Source organism: Melopsittacus undulatus, chromosome 10 (assembly GCF_012275295.1).
Source record: "Melopsittacus undulatus isolate bMelUnd1 chromosome 10, bMelUnd1.mat.Z, whole genome shotgun sequence".
Classification (NCBI taxonomy): domain Eukaryota; kingdom Metazoa; phylum Chordata; class Aves; order Psittaciformes; family Psittaculidae; genus Melopsittacus; species Melopsittacus undulatus.
This window is the reverse complement of record NC_047536.1, coordinates 32,064,383-32,088,594: the sequence shown is the minus strand read 5'-3', so window position 1 is coordinate 32,088,594 and position 24,212 is coordinate 32,064,383. Positions and strand designations below refer to the sequence as shown.

The 24,212-nt window shown below is 53.2% G+C and overlaps 1 protein-coding gene across 1 annotated transcript; it reads left to right on the top strand.

The window, feature by feature from the left end:
• The first annotated feature begins 1,090 nt into the window (after window positions 1-1,090).
• Window positions 1,091-24,003, top strand: RBBP8NL (RBBP8 N-terminal like). The gene is made up of 15 exons (XM_034067009.1): window positions 1,091-1,240; window positions 6,863-7,020; window positions 9,880-10,022; window positions 11,369-11,411; window positions 11,906-12,001; window positions 12,327-12,439; window positions 13,475-13,547; window positions 14,809-14,975; window positions 15,430-15,521; window positions 17,155-17,318; window positions 18,457-19,249; window positions 19,660-19,768; window positions 21,742-21,803; window positions 22,126-22,252; window positions 23,388-24,003. The coding sequence occupies exons 3-15, from the start codon at window positions 9,956-9,958 to the stop codon at window positions 23,504-23,506; spliced, it is 2,025 nt and encodes a 674-aa protein (XP_033922900.1). The 5' UTR covers window positions 1,091-1,240; window positions 6,863-7,020; window positions 9,880-9,955; the 3' UTR covers window positions 23,507-24,003.
• The last annotated feature ends 209 nt before the right edge of the window (window positions 24,004-24,212 follow it).

The window sequence follows — 24,212 nt, the reverse complement described above, 5'->3', positions numbered from 1 at the left end:
GCTGAGATGTTGGTTGGGGACCAAACTCTGGGGATGTGCAGTACAGGAGGACTCAGAAGGGGAGCTCAGCCTCTGTGCTCCAAATGCCCTTCCACAGGAGCTCTCCCTATCCACTGGCCCTGGGAATATCCCATGGAAACCACCCTCCCAACTTACGTGTCCTATTAAGCAACACGGACGCGTCCTTCCCAAGTACAGAGCTGTGCTCAGAGGTGGCTGTGCCAGCACAGCAGGGCCCTGTGCTCACCAGGCAGCTCCTGGCTGAGCAGGATGTGCTGGCCTGGTCTCAGATATGTAGGTAACAACCATTTATTGCTTTCTATTGGTGCTGTGCTGATGGTGAGTGAATGCATCCCTTGCTTTCACAGCCCCTGCATGCAGGGGAAGGCTGTTCCTGCCCAGCCTGGGCAGGGGAATCCATGCCAGCAATTTGCCAGGGGATGCTGAAAGAGCTGCACTTCAAAGGCTCAGGACATGTCCGTGTTGCCTTCAGCTCCACCAGCCCACGGTTCCGGGTGGAAGCTGCTTGTGTCAGCAGCTGGAGCTGGGAGGCGATCCCAGGCTAAGCCAGGGCTGCTGGCCAGGATCAGCACAAGTCACACAGCCTTTCCCCACTGGTCCCCAGAGCATCCCCCACCACTGCAAAGCGCTCCTAAGAGACATTCCAGGACCACAGGCTTTCATCCTGCACTTGCAAGTAGCTGTTTGTGTCAGCTTGGGCATGTTCCTTCTCCTCTCCCAAGCTCTTGTGTGCCCTGGGCTGTGCTGCTGTGATTTAGTAGGATGCTGCTGCTGTCACATTTGATTTTTCTCTTCCTCTCTGAAAGAACCAAGTTACATAAAGCATAAAAGTTCTCATCTTAATGGTGAATGAATGATTGAAAAGGGTCTGTTTGCTGATGTGATTGACTTCAACCAAGAGCACAGGTTGAGCTGTAATTATGGGAAAACAATCAAATCTCTATCTGGGTTCACACCATACTGGTCTTGCCACTTTTTTGTGTTATAGCAGAACCTGTTGGGCAGCTTTATTTGAGCTGAGCCTCCTTTCTGCTGCTGGGGCAAAGAAAAGCAAACCAGTAGAGCCAGTCAGACTGCAGAGAAAAATTATGGCTTATTGTGTGTGCGAGTTCACCCACACTGCTCACTCCTGTCTCCCGTGTCCCAGATGACCGTCTCTTGAGCACCACTTAACTGAGCCAGAGGAGCCGAGGGAGAGACACAGACACAGTCCCCCAATGTGAGTATTGTGCCTGCACTGATTTCTATCTGTCCCCTGGCATCCCGGGCAGTGTTAGAGCTGGGAAGGGAGCCGGAGGGAGCATTGCATGGAGAATTGTCCTAAATCCACACAGCAGCGGGCTGGGGTGAGCTGTCACTTAGTGCTGGCAGCCGGAGCCTGGTCCAGCTCCCATCTGATGGGCGAGGCTGCTGTGTCATCGGTTTCTTCCTTGCTTTTCCATCCCCTCTCGGAGTTTGAGGAGGAAATCTGTACTTTTCCAGCGGTCAGGGGGTTGATGGCTTGTTGCAAAGCGGCAGCTCTGCTTCTATGGGTGTGCGGGGTTGGATGGGAGAGGAGCTGAGCTGTGTGGCTGCTGCCCAGCCAGGACCCTGGGGCTCTCCGCTCCTCTTTTCCTCTAGCGTTTTCCACTTGGGCATGAAAGGTAATGGGAGATCTGAAATGCAAAGAAACAGCATCCAGTTCTAGCTCAGGCAATGTGCAACAGCTACGCGAGGATCAGAGCAGCTTGTGGGTGTCAGGGGCTATGTGATTACCAGGGAGTCCGGCTGCATTTGCATGTACAGAGCAGGAACCAGAGGCAGCAAACATCAAAGCTTGCTCAGAGCAAGCATCTGTGTCTTGTGACAGCCGTGGTGTGAGCAGAGCCGGGTCTGTGGATGCTTTGGGATGCACGGTGGGAATGCAGGGGCTGGCAGCAGTGCCTGTCTCAGGCAGGCAGCACTGCTCACCTCGAGGTTGGTTGTGTTGACCACATCCCTGTTGCCAGGGATGAGAAGTTTGCTCCCTTTTACCCCCTGTGGCAGCTGGGAGCTGGGTTGCAGTGACCCCGGATAGCTGGGTGAGGTGGCTCTCTGTTCCCATTGTATTCCCCATGGGACATCCTGCTGATGCCCTCCTGGCATGTGGATGTGCCCCTGCAGGCAGTGCAGGTATTCAGCAATGCTGGAGCTTGCTGAGGCTCCCACACACAGCAGAGGTGTGATGCTACTGGGAGCCGGGAGCCCTCTTCCCTACGTTAAATCCAGGTCAAATTAAGTGGTGGTGGGATTGGGGGGGGGGGGGGGGCAGCTGTGTCCACAAAGGGGTTTTGTTGCTGTGGGTTGAACCATGCCCATCACCTACTCCTTGTCCCTTCTGCTAGGACAGTCCCATGGTAGGGAATGCCCTGAAAGCACTTGCAGGGGAGATGATCACATATCCTCCCATAGCTTTAGCAGAGGACATGGGACACTGATGCATGGTATTGATTCAAAATCCATCTTGGGCAGCAAAGAGTCCTCAACACCAGTGTGTCACTAAGCATCTGGGACAAGCAGAGATGTCTCATCCCATAAACATACCTGACTGTGGCCACCCCACTTGTTGGACAGCACAATGGGAGCTGAGTTGGTAAGAGAGGACCCCTCCATGATACTGCAGCAGGGCTGAAGCCAGGGCAGAGCAGGGTCACATCACTGCTTGGTCTGGGTGGGATGCAGGATGAAGCCGGCAGCGCGCTGTGCAGTGAGGTTTGGAATCATGGTCCTGTGCAAGCCTGTGGAAGAAGCAGATATTTCCCAAATATGGCATCTCCCGCTGAGCTTTGCCCTGGATCCGCTCGGGAGCTGTGAGAGGGTGCACATGTCCCAGCTAGCCTGCAAGTATGCGATGTGTTAGGGGATGTGCTCAGCAGTGGACTCGCTCTGCTTGGCAGATGTGCCTGCAGCTGGCTGGAAGGATGTGTGGCTGTGAGGAAGGTAAAGCCATGCTGAGTAAGTTTTGCTTCCAGATTAGAGGCTGTGGGCACGTTCCCTCTCCAGAAGTGGGAGGTCAGTGAGAGCTCCCCAGTGTTTCGACCTAATCTGCAGGAATCCCCAAAGGAAAAAGATTTGATGGAATTAATCCTTGGCATCTTTAGTCAAAGCTTCACCAGGGCTTTTGGAGGCAGCTCATTTGTTCCAGATGTTCAGCATCATGAACACATCCCTGTACCACCTCAGCGATGGGAATCTGGCTCCCAAACCTCACCAGGAGCAGATGCTGAAAGCTTGGAAGAGAAAAGCATCCACACTTCCTGCCCTGCTTGTTCTTGACCTGTGGAGGCCCCACCTGCATGACACCTGAAACCCTGTCATTGCTCAAATTGCCCAAAACAAACCTTGAAAGCAGAGAAGCAGCACCTGGAGATGTGCTCCATCACTGCTGTAGAAGAGCTGTGTGGGATGTATGGGAAAACCCACAGCAGGAATACTTGTCCGAGACTGGAGCAGGAAGCACAGCACGTGGAGCAGATCCTTGTGAATTAAAGGGCTCTTTGCAGACCCCAACATCCTCTCACCCCAAACCCTGCACAATCACAGTCCCAGCAGCTTGCAGCTACCAATGCCAAGGGGACCATGGCTTGTGCAGGTGTCCTGTGTGTGATGGGGTTTGTTTTGCACACTAACAGCAAACACAACGATGTTGTCCCACATCTTCCAAGTATGTGGAGCCTTTCCTGCACCTCCTGCTGTTATAAAAGAGAAGTATTTACTGACCACCAAGACTTCAGCCTTACATCAGTAGATAAAAGCCTGATGTGGTTTTGCAGCTGTCTGAAAGCTGGGGCATCCCCACTGGGGCATCCCTTTAGCAGGGGGTCCCAGCCACCCAGTTCAGCTTTGGATCCTGCACCACCAGAGGCTTTAAACTGCCCTAGCCATGAAGATAGGGCCAGATCCAGCACCCCAAGGTCCTGCGGGCTCCCATGGAGAGGTGTTACAGGTTGTCCCACCCCCATCCTGCTGACCTGGTTCAACCAGTGGAGCCCAAGCATTCAGGATGGTTTTGCAGGACTTCCTGGCACATTGCCCCTTTTTTAAATGGTGCTGAAGAGAAAAGCTGATTCAGTTGAAAGACTTCATCACCTGCACCATACCCAGGGGAGAGAGGTTTATTCTTGTCATTTGCATGGCCATTAGCTTTGCTCAGGATGCCCACACACACCTTACCCCAGGAGCAGAGGGATCAGCTTATGTGAGCATAGTTATGATGTATCTTCGTGCCCCTTAGCCCACACAAGACTTGTTATCCATGCAGGACCAGGAATGATGGATTCTCCATTTGTCAGGAGCAGCATGGGCTCCAAGGTGTGCTGCTATTGAGCTCTTCTGCTATGGAGGGGAAGACAGTGAGATTGAGATGCTCTCTAGGTACCATGTATGAAGACAGGCTGAGAACACTGGGGCTGTTCAGCCTGGGGAAGAGAAGGTTGTGAAGTGGCCTCAGAGCAGCTTCCAGTGTCTGAAGAGGGCTACAAGGATGCTGGAGAAGGACTCTTCATCAGGGACTGTACTGAGAGGACAAGGGGTGAAGGGTTCAGACTGAAACAAGGGAAGTTCAGGTTGGATATAAGGAAGTTCTTTACTGTGAGGGTGGTGAGGTGCTGGAACCCAAATAAGTGGTCAATGCTCTATCCCTGGCAGTGTTCAAGGCCAGGTCAGACAGAGCCTTGGGTGGCATGGTCTAGGCTGAGGCATCCCTGCTCATGGCAGGGGTTTGGAGCTGGATGATCTTTAGGTCCTATCCAACCCTAACCATTCCATGACTCTATGTGCAGTATAACGGGATCCCAATGGAAGCATGGGACGATACCTCCATCTCTCAGAGCTTCCCAGGCTATTTACCACCTGCTCACCCCAACTGAGGGCTCTGGGGACAGGGGAGGTGATGGGACCGGGCTGGGTGGAGGCAGCAGCCACGCGCCTCCGCTGCCGATGGGGCCTTGAGCTATTCCCTGAGCCTCACCGCTTCCCAATTAAAACACCTGAAAAACGCGATAGAGCTTCATTACCCACTTCCCAGAGCATTTTGATGTGTTAATGAAGTGATGTTTGTAGGAGCTGTGGTTACCCCGAGATGCACAGGCAGATAGGTGGCACTCCCAGATCCTCATGCGGGCACACCGATCTGCTCACAGATGCAGCCAAAGTTCCACCATGCTCCATGGAGCACCAGGGCATGGCTGATGGATCCAAATGGCATTCCTTCTTGAGTAGGGAGCAGGACAAGTATTTACTGCTAAACCTGATCTGGGGGTGGGAGAGTGCAAGAAGAGATCCCTTAACTGCTCAGCCCACTGTATAAAAGCCAAAGTCCCATTCTTGGGAATACTCAGGTACTACAGAGGACCATCTCCTTTAGTGATCCTGCAAGCCCAGGGCAGCAAAGACTCTCTGGCAGGAGAAGGGTTGTTCCTGTCCCTATAGGACACTGGGAAACCTCCCCAGCTAAGGGCTCTCAAGCAGAAATATGGCAATGGAAGATCTCCATTGTTTTGTGACTGTGCTTAGGGAAGCAGAAGCTGCCTTTAACAGGCTGGGGTGGCAGAGAAATGGAGCTGTTGGTTTTGTGATAGCCGGGACTTTGCTGTATTATGGCAACACAGACTTTATAGGGCTGCAGTAAATAGGTGTGCAGGTTGGGACTTGAGGCTGGAGCTTTGTCTTGGAGGATTCACTCTTGTTCTCCTTTCCCTACAACGGGGCATGTCTGCACACACGTGAGCAGGGGCAGCATCTCCCTGGTGCTGCCCGTCCCGTTTGGCTTGTTCAGGGGCTGTGACCAGCACTGCTCACCAGCAAAGCCCCAGAGCATCAGGATGAGGATGCCCCATCCTAAGGCCAGCAAAGGCGACCCTGGGGCAGGGTGTCTGCATCAAGGGCTTCCTGCAAACCTGCCCTAAGCTGGCAGAGCAGCACGGAGCAGCTTCCCTGCTTTGGGGAGGCTTTTCGGGTTGTGCGAGGTGGAGGAAGGCACCAAATCCTTCTCCCTGGAGAGGCAAGAGCCAAAGCTGCTCCTCCTGTCTCACCTGTTGTTGGGGGGGAGTTTTGCAACCTGCCAGTCCCCATCCAACACCTGCACATGAAACCAGTGTGGTGGAGAGCAGAGCAAGGGCTGGGCTCCACTTTAGCCCAGCCCGTGCCGTGTAAAGCCATATAAAGCCATATAAACAAATGAATGCCCAGCCAAAGCAAAAGGCTCCAGCACACACATAAACCCCTCTCCAGCGTGCCAAGCACACGGTACATCAGCAAAGCGGATCAGCCTCCTGCTGTCCTGTGCAATACTCCTGGCACCGCAGATTTTCCACGAGTGATCAAGCAGCTTTTCCAAGTATAAATTCAATTTATAACTAAAATTAGAGCAGGAACATCGCAGGGGAGCCAAGAAAAGAAACTTTGGCTCTTCAAAGCAGCCCTGCCTGGCAGTCACCCAGTGGAAGGTATATTACATAAATCCAGCCTGAAGCTGAACAACTCCAGCGCTGCTGATGGGCAAGTATCTGGTTGTAAATCCATTAAAGCTCCTCTGATCCGACAGTGTCAGAACTTCAGAGTCCTGCCATTTTTAACTTCTTTTTATGATTATGTTTAACAAGTTAAGCTCATTTGGCTAATGAGCTGCTTTATTCTTCTGAAAGGAAGCAGTGCTGAGTGTGGGGATGCGCTGTGGCTTGCTCAAGCAGCTCTGCGGATGGTAAGGAGAAGCTATAAATCCGCTGGGACCAGGGGATGGGACATTCCTGTGCTGCCCTCTCCAGCCTTTCCCAAACCCCCTCATATGGGATAACAACCTCTCTGCTTATTTTCCTTTCCCCAGCTGCAGTCAGGAGCATCCCATCCTGTGGAGCGATGCCATTGGTACCCAGGTGATTCTGCCCCAGCCCTATGTGTGAGAGCCAGTGTGCCACGGACCTGCACCCTGACCTGGATCCCTTGTCCTACCCTGAGCTGAGCATCAGGGGATGCTGAGAGCAGGTAAGCAAAGCCACAGCCATCAGCAATCGCACTGTCCTCTGGGGCTTGGGCTTTCCAACCCCATCAGGTTTAGGGCTGGATGAGGAGTTTGCCTTTGGTCTCCAACACTGAGGCTCTGTTTGCAGAGGGCACCCATCACTTTGAAATACAGCCTGTCCCACCGCGGGGCCGCATCTGGCACCGCAGGGTGTATATTACAGTGACAGCTCTGGAAAGGGCTCAGGGCTGTAAATGAAATCCCTGTCTGGGGGAGCAAGCTCCACACTGCAGGACTCTGTGGTCTGGTCTTCATCAATAATGTCCCTCAATAAATCCTCTCAAGCAGGGTGGAGGAGTGAGGGGCTCTGGCTTCACATCTTGGCCAGTCTGGGGGAGAAGGGAGCGAAGCTGCACCCCTTGGATTGCCCAGGCTCTCTGCGGGGTTGCTCTGTGCTGCAAAAGGCTGAATCCTGGGAACAGATGCATTGAGAGTGATGCTCACGCAGCATCTCATAACCATGTGTGAGTGCAGACTGCAGGCCCAAAGTGCTCGCCAGGTTGGCTCCAGAGTAGTAATCCCAGCAGGCAGGGATGGATGCTGGCATCACAAAAAGCACCACACACAGCAAAAGCTTTTCTCCTCTGGTCAGATCCCAGCAGGTCACAGATCCCACTGATCTGGGGGCTCTGAGCAGAGGATAATCCAGAGTGAACCCCAACCTTGGCAGCACCGCAGCAATGCACAGGAGGCAAAGCTGCTGCTCACATCCCAGCCCCAAATCCTGATGTGCCAGCCTCTGCCTGCAGCACTGAGTCACAGCAGCAGGGATCCAGATCCAGCACTGAGATCCCGTACTGATCCCACCACATCCAGGTCCAGTCCTGCCTCCATGAGCCACCAGCTGGCATGAGCCCTAGACTGGATGTCACCTTCCTGGGATGTCCCAACCAGAGCCCTGTGTCCTAGAATCCCAGCTGCTGTTCAGCCCTCCAAGCCTTGAGGAGAGGGAAGCACCACGGTGGGCAGGACTGATCCGGCACCACAGAGCATCACAGGGAGCCCAAGTGGCTGCTGCTGGCTCTGCTCCCACTTGCAATCCTTTCCCAGTTTACAGCACTGAGGAATGCAATGGGAACTCATGCCTGAGCACTTCAAAGCCTTCCCAGTGGGGTGGCAGACCCATGAGAGCAGTGGTGGGTCTCACAACCTCCCATCTGCCCAGGGCAGAGCTGGATTTAGGATACAGCGATCCCATGAAGTGCTTCCCATTAACATCAAGGCTTTGGATTTCTGTTTGGAATAGAATTGATTATCACTTCCCTTGCTCTGCTATGGATCTATGCAGCAAAGAACCCAATCCCATTTCACAGTCCTGAGCTGCACAAGCCACAGCAAGCCTCATCGTGCCTCGGGTGGCTTTTACTTGCTGGAAGAGATCCCGCGGAGCTGGAGAAGGGGGGGATTTATGCCCAGGGAAGTGGGAGCAAGGAACAATCCTTATCTTTTTCTCCATAGGCTGAGATTTCTGCTCCTTTTGCACCAGGTTTGCTCAGAAGGCAAAGGAAACGCCTTGAGATGCTTTGTGTTGTGCTGGGAGCGCCCAAGCCCAGCTCCTGCTGCTGCTCGCTGGCGCGTGCCTCATTTCGTTTGAAAATCAGATGCTTTAGGGGAAAGTTTCTTCTTTCCAGCCCACATCGTGCATATGCAGGTGATCCGGCACACCTCTGCTCTGCAGGCAGATGAAGGCACAGGCAAGGAGCAGTGCTGGAGCACAGCAGAAGCCTCCCCGTGCTGCCATGGGGCTGTAAAACCCAGGTCCCAGCCTGGTTTTTCAGCCCCAAACAGCAGAGGGGATGTTTTCTTCCTGGTCATCTCTGTATGGTTGGAAGCTGAGTGTTCAGGGCTGTGGGCTATGAGTCAGTTACCCAGCGTGACTTCTAAGGGAGAAGCTCCCATGTGGCAATGCTGGATGTCCTCATGTGGAAGTCCCTCTTCTGCCAGTGTGGGTTTGGGTTTGGGCAAGGCTTTTGTGAGCTGCTCAGGGGAGCAGGGATGTTGCCCCCTCTCCTACCCAAACCACAGGGGACCCTCCATGATGCTCTGCCCCAGGGATGCTTGGACACACACCCCTCCCCACTGCCACAGTGGTCCAGGAAAGACCTGGTCCCATTCCTGTTTCAGGGGATCTGAGACCTCCCAAGGTTTTGGCTGATGGAAAGGAAAGAGTTTATCCCAATATCAGCATCCCGGTGAGGAATGAGGTCATCAGTGATGTAATGAGCTTTCTCAGTTCCAAAGTTTCTGCTTTCCATCCCTGATAGTAATTTCAAAATTTATGAGATTAGGGGGGGGAAAAATCTTGAGTTTGGGGAAAAAAATCTGAAATTCAGGGCAAAAATTCTTAAACATTCTTAAAATTTTAAAATCCTTTTAAAACCTTAAAATTCTTAAAATCATTCTTAAAAAATAGCTACTTTACTTCCATGCTGTTTGTTCACTTCCCACCTTTCCCAGCTTGCTGAACTGGGACTATCATGGATTTCTTTCCACCTCTCCTCATTTTGAGGGTTGTTTTTGACCAAAAAAAAGGAAAAACCCAGGGGTTTTAGGGAAAAGAGAGGAAAAGCCCAGCTGGAAAAGCTGATCTTTTGGTTCTCCCATTTATCCAAGCCATCACCCTCTGTTTTCCCTGTGTCCCCAGCCTGGGGCTGAGGCAGGGTGGACAAAAATGTGTCCCCTGGATGAGCCTCCCTTTTTGTCTGTGGTTTAGCAAATGATTTCACTTTCTATATGTGGGTTTTGCCCTGGTTCTAAGACTTTCCAGAACACCACAAGTACAAGAAACTTCTCTTTTATTGGGCTTTTTCTTTCTGTTCTAGGCCGAAACCTGACCGATTTGGAACAAAAGGACATCCTCTCCCTGGCAGCAGCCCAGTGTGCAGCACAGCCCTGAACATGACCACAGAGAGTTTTGGAGAGTTCCTGAATAAGCTCAAGGAAATCCATGAGAAAGAGGTCCAAGGTAAGGAGACATGAGAAGTCTTCCTAAAACCAGCCAAGGTCCATCTCTTTGTAAGGCCACCTTGATCTGGTTGGTTTCATGTAACTTGAAGGGAGAAGGAAAGGGTGTGGGTTAGGGAGCTTTGGGAGTTAGGGCTCAGCAAGCATACCCTGGAGAGAGGGAAGGAAAAGGGATGGATGGATGGATGGATGGATGGATGAATGGATGGATGGATGGATGGATGCACAGGGTCACAGCCTGGCCCTCAAAGGAGTACACCCTCCATAGCACCTTGGTATCTTCAATGGGGTTTACTGAGAAAAGCAGTAACTTTTTGGATGCTGAGGAGGAGCAGAAGAGAGAAGTCATTCCTTCATCCAGTACTCCTGGAGAGCAAGCCATGGAGGTGATCAGTCCCTGCAGGGATCCCACTTGCTCCAAGCATTAATCACAAGGAATTAGGCTCCTTTCCTGCTCTTGCTGCCAACCACGGTCTGTGATAAAGGTGACTTGGGAGGTTTGCAGAAGTGATGTGCCCATCTGCCAGGTACCTTTTCCAAGCACTGTGGATTGCAGTATATTTGGATACTGAGCGATCAAGGGGAAAGTGGAAAATGCAATAATCTGTAAGACAGAAGCAGCTGAAGTATAAAGCTCTGTTAAAATAAAACCTTAGAGTCAGCTTGGATAGTTTATTCCTCTAGGGAATAAATTATTCCTTAGGCTATACATTATTTAAATAAGAACCATTAAGCTAAGCAACCAAATGCCAAATCCAATTGTTTTCCTATTAGAATAATTCCCACTATCGATATTATGAACAAACCAAGAGCACTTTTGGAGGATTCTGCTTTATGACTTCATTCTTCTCTTGTGTAATTTTGAGCCATGTGAGAGTTAGAGGGAACTGTTGAGCAATTTCAACCACATGTTTACATCTACTTTGCATAAAATGGGTTTGACAAGATGTAACGTCTGCAGATCCATCAGCGAAAGATGAGCTTGTTCAGCTGTAAACATCCTTTAAGATGCTTTGCGGCCCTAAGTATAAAGTATTGCCCACCTGGGGAGTGCGTGCTGTAACGAGAAATGAGGAGAAACAACACAGAAACAGACTTTTTTGGGGGTGGGAGGGAAATGCAAACTCTTTAAATAGTGGAAACACAAAATGTGCTCACATTTTGCACCACTTTTCCTGCTGCGTTAAGCTTTAACACACACAATGTGTTGCTCCTTCTCGGAAATAAGGTTTGTGCATGGATGAGGTTTCTGCAAAGATGGCCTGCTCCTGATGTTCCAACATCACATTTCATTCCTGAGTGCTGGTGAATTGGCAATAAAACCCACATCTCTGTTCTTTATCCCAGGTCTGCAGAGCAAGCTGACGGAGCTGATGACCGAGAAGTGCCGGTGAGCGATGCTGTGTCTGTTCTACCCACAGTAGGACCGGGGTGGAGAGGAGGTTCTGCTGCTTCCTTTTCAGACCTCTGGGCACTCCTCTGAGGCTGCCTGGTTCATCAAGCACATTTTGCCTTTGTGGATCTGCCAAATCTAAACCTTTTTCGGTGATTTTCATATAGAAGTCCCCAGCACAGGGAGGGTTTGGGGTAATCTCAGCCCACCAGGTTTGCCTTCCCACCGGCAGGTGATGCTTGTGCCAATGGGTGCTTGCTCTCTTGGGAAGCTGGGATGAAGCAAGCTTCCAGGGTGTCCCAGGGTGGCATCTGGGCTGCAGTACGTTTGTTTCTCCTCCTGACACACAAGCAAAAGCAATGCAGCTACACTGGACTGAGCAGCACAGTGGGCTGGGGACAGAAATCCTTCCCCTTGACAGGGAGATAAAGGCACAGATTAGGGGGAGAAATCCAATAACCCTCTTTTCTTTGCTCTGTTTCTTCAATCAGTGATGCTCAGAGAATTGAAGAGTTGTTTGCTAAAAACCACCAGTTAAGGGAACAACAGAAGGTCCTTAAAGAAAACGTGAAGGTGCTAGAAAACAGGTAAGATTGCTTTCTCAATAGGGTGCTGTTTGATGGCAGTGAGGGCACCCTCCAAAGGGAGGAGTTCGGGTTTGCTGTCTTCCCAGAAGCAGATAGCATCTGAACCCCTTTTCTGCTCATACTCAGCTGCTGGGAGAGCTGGAGGAGCACACAGATGATGGTGATGGGATTGGATCTGTTGGGGAGGAAAAGCCAGGACTGGGTTGCACAGATTAAACACCTCTCACCAGTTCTGTGTTCATGCTTCTCCATGGGAAGGGCAGGAGCTTATTTTCCTCATGGGAACCATGTGGTAACAAGCTGCTGCCCATGGGTTCTCCTCCAGGCTGCGAGCGGGTCTCTGTGACAGATGCATGGTCACCCAGGAGCTGGCCAAAAAGAAGCAGAATGAGTACGAGACCTCCCATTTCCAGAGCCTGCAGCACATCTTCATCCTCAGTATGTACCATCCCCTGCCATTGAGCTCGGCTTGGGCTGAGTTTTGCTCCGTTAATGCCTCTCCCAGATATTTGCATGTGAACCTTCCCAGTGCCTGGGCACCCAAGGAAGGGTTTGGGGATGGGGAGAAGGAAGGGAGCCAGTGGAAGTGTTGAGGCCTTGGAAAATCAGATCTGAGCAGGACTGCAGATGCAGCCCATGTACCCCCCAAGCAGAGGAAGCCACTCACAGTAAGTGGCAGAGCTGGGGGGGTTGCAGCCCTCTGAACCCCCAGGAAGATGAGAGATGCTGATGCCAAGAGCAGCCCCAGGCCATGTCAGCCACCTGGATAAAGGATGGATTTGATACTGGAGGAGCAACACTGGCACAGACAGGGAAGTCACAGCACCAGCTCAGTGCAGGTAGATGGGAACCAAGCATGAGGGATCTTCTCCCCAGCCTTTGGCAGAGCTCCCAGCACCTCTCAGGCTCCATGTGTTTTTCCCTGGGAATCTGGCTGGCCCAGCAAGGGTCCTGGGGGTAAAGGAGATAAGGAGATTCTATAAGGCAGTCAGGAGGATGCAGAGGTGTCAGCAGCCCTTGGATTATCTCCCTGTTATGCCATTGCTCCCCAAGTGATGCTTTCAAACAGAGTGACCCAAGGTAGCAGCTCACTCTGCTCATCAATGCAGCACCCAGTTGCTTGGTGCTCACAGCTCCCTCTGATCCCCTCCATGGCCCCTAAAGCAACACCCTCTCATGGGAGGCAGCAGTGATGCTCACAAGCAGGGTGCTGGCTGTGTCCATCCCACTGTCCCACAGCCACCATCCCATCTGAGTCATGCTCTCCTCTGAGCTGCAAGGACTCCCCCAGTCCTGACCAAATCCAGCTCGGGAAGATGCTCCTTTTATCCCTTAGCCCCTGGGGTGTTTTCAGAGCAGGAAGATCTGGGATCCCTTCAAGTCCTGATGCCTTTTCCTTCCCCTCATCCCTGTAAGGAGCACCAGCTCCCTCCATGCAGTGCCTGAATCCAGGCACAACTTGTGTCCCTGCAGCTAACGAGACGAGCCGCCTGCGGGAGGAGAACAAAACCCTCAAGGAAGAACTGAAGAAGCTCCGGAGCCTGGAGTAAGTGTTCAGCTGGGTTTCATTCACTATGAGGGGTGCTGGTAAGGACAAAGGCATCCCCGCAGCCAAGCAGGGCTTTTCCAGACCGTGGCATCCTTATGGATCTAAGTCCTGTGATGTCCTGTAGATGTTAGATACCAAAACACCCATAATGCTCTTTAAGTCCCTGTTGGTCTTTGCTCGCTCCCCTGTTCACCTGCATCCAAGGATTCAGTTTTGGGAGCAAGGGTATTGGGCACCAATCCATGGGTGTCTCATGGGAAGCAAAGCTCTGGGCTGCTCACTTTAGCCATGGATCCCAGCCAGGGTTTCCATGGCTTTCCCATGGCACCAGCTCTGCTCCTGAAGCAGCCAGAGAGGGTCTGCAGGAAACAGGTTGTGTCTGGGGACGAAGAGTGATGTGCAAGGGACTGAGATGGGGTTAAGAGGAAGAAGTGATCTGCACCAACAGGTTCATATCCCAGCAGAGCACTGTGTTGAAAGGCAAGTAACCCGCCAGGCTGGCCAGTACATGCAAATCAGCTCTTCCCTCCAGGGCTTAAAGTCCAAAGGAATTAGCACTGAGGGATTAGTTTAGAAATGTGTTTTCTTTGGAGACCAGAAGCACCATCCACTTAAAGAGGAATTCTCACTTTTACTCCCCATTTCCTCCCAAGGGCTGAGGGCTTTCAGAGCTGTTGGTTGGCATGGGTTTGATGAGCATTGAGCATTCCTGCTCTGCTCCATGCACTGCTGGATAGGAAGATTCCCAGCCAAACACCCATGTGTCAGCATCAGGGTCCAGCCAGGATGTGGTCCATGGCATAAGCAAGGGTCTCTAAGACTCAATGACTCCCTTATAGTGACCAAGAGCATCAACCCCACCAGCTGGATATGGTGAAGGGGGACAGCACCACATCCCTGTGCTGAACCCAGGCTGAAAGCCCAGCCAGGGACATACAGGTTCTCGCTGAGCTTTTGCAATAGCTGCAGTTGGGTTTTGGCTTTCCCAACGTCACAGCTTCCTGAGACATTACCCATGGCCAAGTGGGGAAATCAGACCTTGAGCTGTCATGTTGGCTCTGTCTCGTGCTCCAGACTGCAGCTGAGCTGGCAATAACCCGCAATGGAATGAGGTGAGTCTGAGGATCCTGTATATCCGCATACATATCTATATGTATAGTTGTATATTGGGCTTTATAAGTCAGAGGTCCCAGTACAGTGGCTCTCAAACCTTCCTTTTCCTGCCCCTTCTCCTTCATTCATTTCCTCCTTTTAACAGGGACAGGGCAAAGCCCCCAGGAGTCACCTCCAAGGAAAGCAGCTCCACTCCCAGCTCCCCATTGGCATTGCTGTCCCCAGTGAGCAGGAATGCCAGCACTGAGAAAGCAGCTCACAGGGAAGCAGAAGAAGCCCAGAATGATGGGCCAGGCCTCGAGCTGGAAGAAGGTTGGTGCTGCTGCCTCCTGCCACCCTTGAGGGACCTGGGGATGGGAAGAGCCATGGTGCAAAGCTGCTCTGGGAAAGGGTCTGGAGAGCAAAAACCAAGCTGTTGGCAGCTCAGTGGACATAATGGTTGCTGGGGGTAGGGGGAATGCATGTCAAGGGAGAAACGCTGCTCTGTGTTAGAGTGCTTGGGTGCCCTCACTGTGGGTGCTGTGCAGGTGTTGGACCCACCACCCATTTCCTGCAGGGACCATGTTACTCCATTAACACACACACAATGGAGGGTACCTTCAGTCAGGGGCTGGCTGGAGCCAGATGGAGTTGTTGGCATGAAATCCTCAACAGGGGATGGCTGGTACCACCCAATGGCATCCTTGGGAAGCCAGGGCATGCCAGCACCCAGCAGCGCATGCAGCATCTCTATGGGACCATCACCGTGGTTGTGTCTTTCTTGCAGAGAAGCCTGTGGGGCAGAGAAGCCAGAGAAGCTCTCCAAGCTGCAGGACTTCCCCAGGCACTGCCCTGCAGGAAGTCAGCCTCGCAGAAGTGGTGAGTGTTGGAGGTAGCCAAATGTCCTCGGGCCTTTTCCCTGCCCCTGTGCTCATCAGAACTGGATCAAGAGGCTGGGATAGGGAAAGAGCAGGAGGCATTTAGGGGCTGAAGCACTCAGCCAGTTTGCTGCGGCCAGAGCCAAGGAGGGCACCTACCAGACGTTGCCACTCATAAGCAAAGCATTTGGTGTTTGGCACAGGCTCCTGTCCCTGCTGTGGGTGTGCACATCCTTATCCCCCATGACAGCACATCTAGCATCCTTGAGTCCTCTCCCCATTGCTCTGCTTCCTCTCTTGCTGAGGAAAGCTCCCAGTGAAGGGGCTGGGGAGGTTGTTCTGAGCCACATTTCAGTGTAGCTCATCCCGAGTTATAGAGTCAGCTCCCCATCAACCGGGTGAGCAAGAAGCTGGAGCATTGAGGGTGTTGGAAAAGCCTGGAGAACATGTAAACTGTGGGAGCTGTGGGTACTGAGAACAAACACACCACAGCAGCCCTGCCCAGGAGCAGCACAGATGTCTCTCCACCTGCAGCATCATGAATATTGGTGTTTTCAGAAGGCCTGGCATGCAGTGGTTGTCATTCTGTCATTGATGCAAGCCTGCCGTGCCTTTAAAACACAAAGTATGTGTCAGGTGAGGGATGCTGAGTGATACGGTGATATTGGGCACTGGGAGATGAGGCTGCAGCTCCCGGAGCCCTATTCCTGGGAACTCAAGCCTACATACACACCCACATAGATGCTTCTGGTTTGGCACAGGCTTTGGTTACCTGATGGCCACAGAACACTTGAAAGAGCAGGTGGAAAGGGGTTTTGGTCAGGCTGCATCAGGCTGGATCTGAGGATAATTAATAGGGATCACAGGAAAGGTTGGTGACATCTCCAGGTGGGCAGGGGAAAGTCAAGTCAGAACATGTGCTGAGCCTTCCATGACAGCAGATGGAGAAGGTGATGTCCTGGCCTCACAGCCAGGTACATCACTGGAAATGCACTCATCAAATCAATGCAAGCCAGGAGCCAAGCAGAATGACTAGGGGTCAGGGAGTTTGCAGGGTCTTATCTTGGCTAAGCCACTGAATCATGGCTTGACTTGAGAGGAGGCACAAGACCTACAGATGAGTGCAGCCAGGAGATACGGAATCATACAATAGAATCATAGAATAGTTAGGGTTGGAAAGGACCTTAAGATCATCCAGTTCCAACCCCCCTGCCATGGGCAGGGACACCTCACACTAAACCATGGCACCCAAGACTCTGTCCAACCTGGCCTTGAACACTGCCAGCGATGGAGCATTCACAGCCTCCCTGGGCAACCCATTCCAGTGCCTCAGCACCCTCACAGTAAAGAATTTCTTCCTTATATCCAGTCTAAACCTCTGCTGTTTAAGTTTCAACCCATTCCCCTTGTCCTATCACTACTGTCCCTAATGAATATTGTGTATCCCGACAGAAAACACAAAGGGGAAGCTTCCTGGGAAAACCAATATAAACATGGTTGAGCTGTTGGGCAGGACCATATCAAACAGGGCTCTTAGGAGCTGGTTGTCTTGGTCACACCAATGAGCTTGGTGGGGCCCCCTTTAACCATGTGCCCAGCAGAACAGCTCACCCAGACTCTTCCCTCTGCCACAGGCATCCCAGAGGATCGCCAACCAACTGCATGGAACCATCGCCCTGGTGAGACCCGGCTCCAGATCCTGCCTCCTGGAAAGAAGCCCTTCGAGGGCAGCTGTGTCCCCACCGGCCAGGAAGACTCCTCTGCCTCCGGATCGTGAGCACAGCCCCAGCCTTGAGGCGTGAGTTGCCTGCTCATGGGTCATGGTGTGGGTCTGATCATGGTCCATCACAGCACTTCCACTGGGAAGACTGTGTTGGATGGAGTCTTGAGGACATGGTCTAGTGTGAGGCATCCCTGTCCATGGCAGGGGGTTGGAACCGGATGATCTTAAGGTCCTTTCCAACCAGAACCATTCTATGATTCTATCATAAGGTGGCCGGTATCCACTGTATCTGCCCACCTTCTTCTCCAATCTTCTCCTACAGCCTTAGGGAAGGGGGGGGTCTCCCAGTTTACACCAGCAAACAATGACTGGAATCCAGCCCAGCAAGATCAGCCTCTCGTTACTCCAGCTTGGTCAGAGAGACCCATAAGGGGAACCAGGTGCCCTCACTTCCAGGGGGAGGAGAGGACTTGTCTCACTGGAGGCAGCAATCCTTCCTTATCTATTCTAATGGGCTTTTCTGCAGGGCTCAGCTCTTCCCCAGGCTTATCCACTCCATTGATTCCAGAAGCACAGAGGTCTGAGCAAAGCCAGGGAGTTCACCTGGAGACAGCATGATTCCCAGAATGGGATTAGATCTGCTAAGCATTCCCAGAAAAGCTCTCACACACAGAAGCTGTCAAATAAGCAGCAATAGCAGGGACTGGATTTGCAGGGCAGGCTCATGCACGATAACGACTTCCTTGGAATGGCTGTAATACCTCCTATTGAGTGAGTTAGGGCAGGAGGGGCTGCTTCACTGTCCTAGAGGTCCTTAGGTCCACCAAGGCACTGAGAAAGCCCAGTGGAGGGTTCTTAGGATGCTTCTGGCTGTAAGGGCTGGATTGAGAAGTGACTTCTCAGCAGCAGTGCTGATGTGAGCGGTCACTGCATCCTCCACTCCCTCAGTTCCCTGCCTGGAGCTGCTGTGGTCCAGCAGCGGGAGAGCACTGTTGGATGGTGGGATGGTGATGCCTTCCTGCTGCCAACTGCCCAAGGCCCATGGCCGCCAGAACCCTCCTCCCTAGCACAGCACCCAAAGGGAAACATGATGCCTTCTGCTGCAACAGGGCACAGAAAGAGCAGGAGAGACCACGCACATCACCTGCAGGAGCTGGGAAATTGCATGGGAATTCTCTGATTAATGTGATTCTTTTCTTCCTGCTTCTTGCAGTTATTTGTCAGCAACGAAACCAGACTCCCCCAGGGCTGTTCCATCCTATGAAAACCTCAAACTCCTCACCCGGAGAGAGCAGCTCTGCCTGCTCCACAAGCACCTTTCCCTGCACCAGTTGGGGCTGGCAAGCGACTATGCCCCTGCCGACCGGGATGGCAGCAGCTTCTCCAACCACTTGCTCAGAGCCAAAGATGCCGATGGCAGGACGCGGCCACGGGATGGCTGGGAGGACCACGCAGCCTTGCTGAAGCTCCCGGCCACCATGGTGTATGTGAGGGACCAGCACCTGGAGGAGAAGCTGCAGCTCCTCAGGCACAGGGACCGGCTGCAGCATCTCCTCATGCAGCAGTGCCAGCCAGGCCTGCAGGCAGATGGAGACACAAAGCTCCCACCGGAGGAGCGGCCCCTATCCCCATGGCCGAGCATCGCACCAGGGTGCAAGGAGGAGAGGTCCTTCCTGGAGGATGCTGCAGATGGGAAGGAAGAGAAGGAGCTTTGGCCGAGCCGGGACAGCTCCGAGCCCCGAGGAAAGGCAAAGGCAGCAAGGGATGATGGTGCAGATGCACCACTGGACCTGTCAGACTCTGGCCGAGGCAGGGGAAGGGGTTGGCACCACCGCCGGGAGCCACGGAGCCCTGGGGACAGCCCCACAGTGCCGGCAGCCCATGGTTCCCATGGGAGACATGGGGCAGAGGAGGATGTCTTGTGCTTCCCCCCCTACCGCTGGCCCAGTGCCACCCAGACACTGCCTGGTGCTGGTGAGGAGGAGGAGGAGGAGGATGCAGCTGAGGTGAGTACAGCTCATGTTGGCATCAACCGTGGTCCCTTCCCCTCCCCAGGATGCCCAGCACTGGTGCTGGCACTGTTATGACCATTAATGTCCCATGGGAGGATGGCTTTGCTGCATGTGTGAAGCTATAGGGATGTATTTGCACACAGCAAAGCCTCAGCTGCCCAGCCCTGGCTCCCATTCCCACCTCCCCTCCCATGCTGATGGGGTTTCCATCCGGTTCCAAGGACAGGCATTGCCTGTGCCATGTCCCACAGACTGGTGCAGGACATGTGCTGGGCACCACCAGTGCATAGAAACACCTCTGCTGTGCTCACCCCCATGGATGTCACAGTCATCACATAGGGGCTGGGGATGGCCCTTTCCTCCTGCCTGGTGAAGGCAGCATTTGTGTTCCCTGTATCCTACAGCTCACAGTCTCCCGGACACATCCCACCAACAGCTCCACACCGAGTGACCCAGAGGCCCCTGCAGAGGCCGGGGTGAGGCTGGATGTCAGCGCACACGAGGGAGAAGCAGGTAAAAAGCCTGGGGCAAACGTGACATTTGTGAAAGCAGGAGCATCTGGGTGATGGTATCTCACAGCCCCAAGCTCTGCACTGGGCTCCGCACGCACCCGCAACCCCCATGGACCAAAGCAGGGGCTGACCAGTACAGAACACCATTCCATAGAGCTCAGTGCTCCTGGTTCCCAGTGCTTTTGGGCCATCAGGGGAACTTCAGGTTTCACTTCTTCATCTTTAAGGGTGCAGTTTTCAACCCTAGGGATGCCCAAAATTCAGGCTCAGCATCTATAGGGGGAAAATAACCTGGCTGTTCTGGAGAGACCCCAATGTCTCTGCCCAGCACAGACCAGGAACCACCCACAGGGTGCCCTTGCACATCCTGCAGACCATCCTGCACTCAGATGATGGGTGGTATGGAGCTCTGCAGCAGCTGAAGACATCAGTTTAACATCAACCCGCTGTCAAAACCCACTCCACATTGATCCATGACAGGACAACATTGCTGCCCCAGCATTACCCACCCCTCTCAGGGAAACAGAAGCTCAGAAATCACCCCAGAGATGGGGAAAATGAAGAGGTTTGCAGGACTGGTGCTGGACAAACCATCCCTGTCTGTTCCAACTTGCTTCAAAGCATGCCCTGTGGTGGCACAGGATGTAGGGTTGAGCACGGAGCGAGGGATGCTGATACCTGCAGCAGGAAGGACAGGATGCTCTCCTCCTTGTCCCAGCTCCATCCTCCATAAGAGCCCTTTCCATTCCCCAAACCAGCAGTGCCCTCAGTCTGGGGACACATCACGTTCTCTCCCTGCCTGACCACTGCAGGATGTGGGTGCCAGGTTTGCCCAGGGTGGGTGGGAGGCAGGCAGCAGCCATAGGGAGCAGAGCAGGAAGCACGTCTGCCCAGAGCTGCTCCATTCCAGCCTTACTGGCTGGGCCAGAAAGTTGAGCTCGCCTGGATTAGTTGGTCTGGGCGTGTCGGGGTGGTTTGGGAACACTGGAGCAGGGAGTCCTCTGTGATTTACATGCTCCGGAGATAGCATCATAGCAGAAGAATCTCAGCTGATTACATTCTGGGTGTGGGAATACAGGGCTTTCTGCAGTTCTCACCTTAAGGTTGACATAATGCCCAGGAAACCATACACAAACACTTCTGCACTTTCTAGTGAACCTTAACTCTCCCAAGGATAAAGGGAGGATGGGATCAGGGGCTCTATGAGGGCTTCAAAGCAGCAGGGTCTGCTCTCCTGCCTGGGCAGGGGCAGCAAGGGAGGATGCTCTCCCAACAACCCCACTGCAGCTACACCTGGGTGTAAGGAGCAGCAAGTATTGAGGCCCTGGAATGCCGCTGGGAAGGGGGCACAGCTCCATCCCCAGCCCTTCCTGCCCTCCATGGCCAGTGCAGTTGTGCTGCTGTGGGTGCGAGCAGGATGATGCCAGCAGCAAGGCTCAGTCCCCATGCAGCTCCGATCTGTGCAAAGGTTGGGTGCGTGTCTGGTGCATGCAGGTGCGTGCCTGGGGTTGAGCAGCCTGGGCAAAGCCCTTCTGCTGGGCAGGGAAGCAGCTCCCCTGCCTTTCCTGCCTCTGCTCCTCCACACACGATCCCTGCTGACAGCCACAGACCAGCACTGGATCGTCCATTCAGTCTCTTTACCCACTCACCCTTCTCCCCACCCTGGTCCCCAATGGGAAGGTGCAGTCTGGGGTTCCCAGTACTGCTCAGCTCCCCAGCCTGTACATAGCCATGGGCTTCGGGGCAGCACTTATGGCTTTAAGGTAGCAAAGTCCTATGAATACGGCTTTACTGGGAGCTGGTTCCCCAGCAAAGTCCTGTTGGATCTGCTGTAAATACTCATTTCAAGCCATGCAGCTTGTGGTGCCTCTGCTTTGCAACACAGTTTATTGCTGCCTCAATTGGTCTGCATCTGCTCCTGAGCTTGTGGGGCCTCCTGCCAGCCAAAACCCTTTTCCTGTTGTGTTTCCTTAGATGACAACGATGCCGAGTCTGGGAAGCAGGAATCCGATGAGCCAGACACGACGGACAGTGAGGTTTGTTTGCCCTCCTCAGCCATTAGCTTAGGCTGTTGGGTCCGAGAGGTGTAAGACCGGTTATCCCTGCCCGAGCTCACTCCAGAGGGTGATGGCTCTTCCTACACAAGATGCCAAGCCCCATTCCCACACAGTTACCCAACTTGCTGCTGAGGGATAGAGATACCAGCCTTTCCAGCTAGCCAAGAGGGTTTATGAACAGCAGCATTCGTCACCACTCCATAGCAATGGTCACAAAGGTCCCCAGCAGTGCAGCCAGGCCATCAGCTCCCTATGAAAGCCAGGGTAGTTTATAGACTGACTGCTCTTCCCATTGATGTAGGCGGCTGCCCCATGTGAAGATGATGTCCTACAAGAAGCCCAGGCTGATGAGAAGTATTTTTGCACCAAAGACAAAGCTTATGCACTGCAGAAGAAGAGGAAAAGAGGACATGATCCCTGGACAAAAGGTGGGCAGGAGGAGTTCCTTATGGCAGCAGCTCAGGGCTATAACACCTGAGGGCACCAACTGCCCTCCCTGCAGTAGTGATGTGCTTTGGCTGCAGTTGTGTCTCCATCCAGTGGAGCCCCTGCTAATGGTTAGCCAAGGAAACCTGGGCAGGGAGGCCAGGAGAGCCCTCCTGAGCACCTAAGCTAACAGGGCTAAGTCCATCGTGTTTGCTCAGCCGGTCAGGGAGGTGGTTACTGGAGAAGGGCACATTCCCAGGGTGAGGTATTGACATTCAGAGGGAGGTTTCTGCCAGCGCTGTTGATCTTCCAGTGCAGCCAGGGGGGTTTCCCTGCTGACAGAGGAATGTGTTGTACCCTGCTTTCCTACAGGTGAACAAGCAGAACGCTGCTCCTGATAAGGGCAAGGATAACACAATGTGAATGTCGGGGCTTGGGAAGTGCTCTGTCAGAAATACCCCACCATAGCCCCCTCTGGACCATGGGTAAAGACAGGGAAGTGTTGACCCAGTTATAAATGCAGAGGGGGCCGTTGTATAAGCACGAAGGGAGCTTGTTTAACAGGCAAATGCTGCCCTTTGCTCTGTGCCTGGCCTTTAGAGGTGCCTGTTTGCTCAGGGAGCATCCATCACCACTGGCTGAGAGCTGGGTAAGAAGAGGATTTGCTCTACAAAGCCAGCCACTTGGAGCACGGGGCAGGAAGCTGTCCTGGGCTCCTCACCAGCCCACTCCTGGGACTGTGTCCAAGGGTGTCCTGAGTGAGGGCTGGATGCAGCTGTAGCAGGAATGGGGTCATGGAGAGGCAGAATCCCTCTCTGAGTGTGTGGTGTGTGCCATATACCACACTGGGAGGGGGAGAAATCCAAGGAATGCATCCCACTGGCCCAGGTACCCTCTCAGATACCCCCTTGCACCAGGTCAGTTCTCCTGTTTCAGCTTCCCACGTTGTTTCTGCTTCCAGGCTCACAACAGCCTCCCCCGGGCATCTCACATGTGAGAGGGGTTTCTCTTCACCTTTCCTTTGCCGAGCTTTGCTTCCCCCTGTGCAGCCCCTATTTTGGGATGAGGCCACGCTGTGCTCATACATGTGAATCCATCTCTCTGTGGGTAACTCCTGCAGTCGTCTTGCTTTTACAGGAGCTAAGAAGTCAATGAGGGGAAGAAAGAAAGTCAAAGTGGAGCAGTGCTCAGCAGGGAGCACAAAGGAATCAGAGAACAGCTCCGCTTCCCACAACGCTACCTCCGAGGAGACCTAACAGCAGGGCAGGATGAGAAGCGACACAGACACTGCAGAGCAAAGGAGAGGGCTTGGAGACCTCAGCATCCCACCCATGCTGGGAGAGCAGCTCCTCCTGCCCTGCTGGGCCACGCAGTGGGGAACCCATAAGGACTCCTTCATGAGTAGAACACCCTGGGAATCCTCACTTGGTGCCCCAGGAGAAGACAAGCAAGGAAGAGCCATGCGGGTGATGCCTGGAGCAGCCAGGTCCGTGCTGGTGGAGCAGCACATTCAGTGACACTCCCCCCTCCAGCCCTGCACTGGAGCAGACTGGTGCTGGGAAGAAGATGCCCTCCTTGTACACTCACCCGGATCAGGACCATGTTCTCCTCTGGGATGTCATGCAGAAAAGATGGACCCCCATATCCCATTCCACATGTACTGGCCCCAGTGGGTGGCCAAAGGGTGGTGACCAAGGGGGACCCCATGCACAAACCTGCATTGATTAAATCCCTACCTAGGTTTCATCCACATGTGGATCTTGTTTGAGCTGGAGAAGCCCATGGTTTTCTTTGTTAAATGAGGAGCACTGGCCTTGGCAGCATTGCTGGGAGCTGGTTTTCATGTGGATAAGCTGTTCTTAAACACTGTTTTTCTGATGCATTAAGCATGGGCAAGTTTTCCTTCAGCAGTGACACGGGATGGGAGGAGAAGGGCTGCAGTGAGCATCCCTGCACACATCA

What these genes read in the sequence shown, in the direction of transcription:
- RBBP8NL (XM_034067009.1), top strand. Translation starts at nt 9,956, where the DNA reads ATGACCACAGAGAGTTTTGGAGAGTTCCTGAATAAGCTCAAGGAAATC. An exon ending in AGGCCTCGAGCTGGAAGAAG is followed by an intron (nt 14,976 to 15,429) that starts GTTGGTGCTGCT and finishes TCTTTCTTGCAG; the next exon opens with AGAAGCCTGTGGGGCAGAGA. An exon ending in AGGAGGAGGATGCAGCTGAG is followed by an intron (nt 19,250 to 19,659) that starts GTGAGTACAGCT and finishes TGTATCCTACAG; the next exon opens with CTCACAGTCTCCCGGACACA.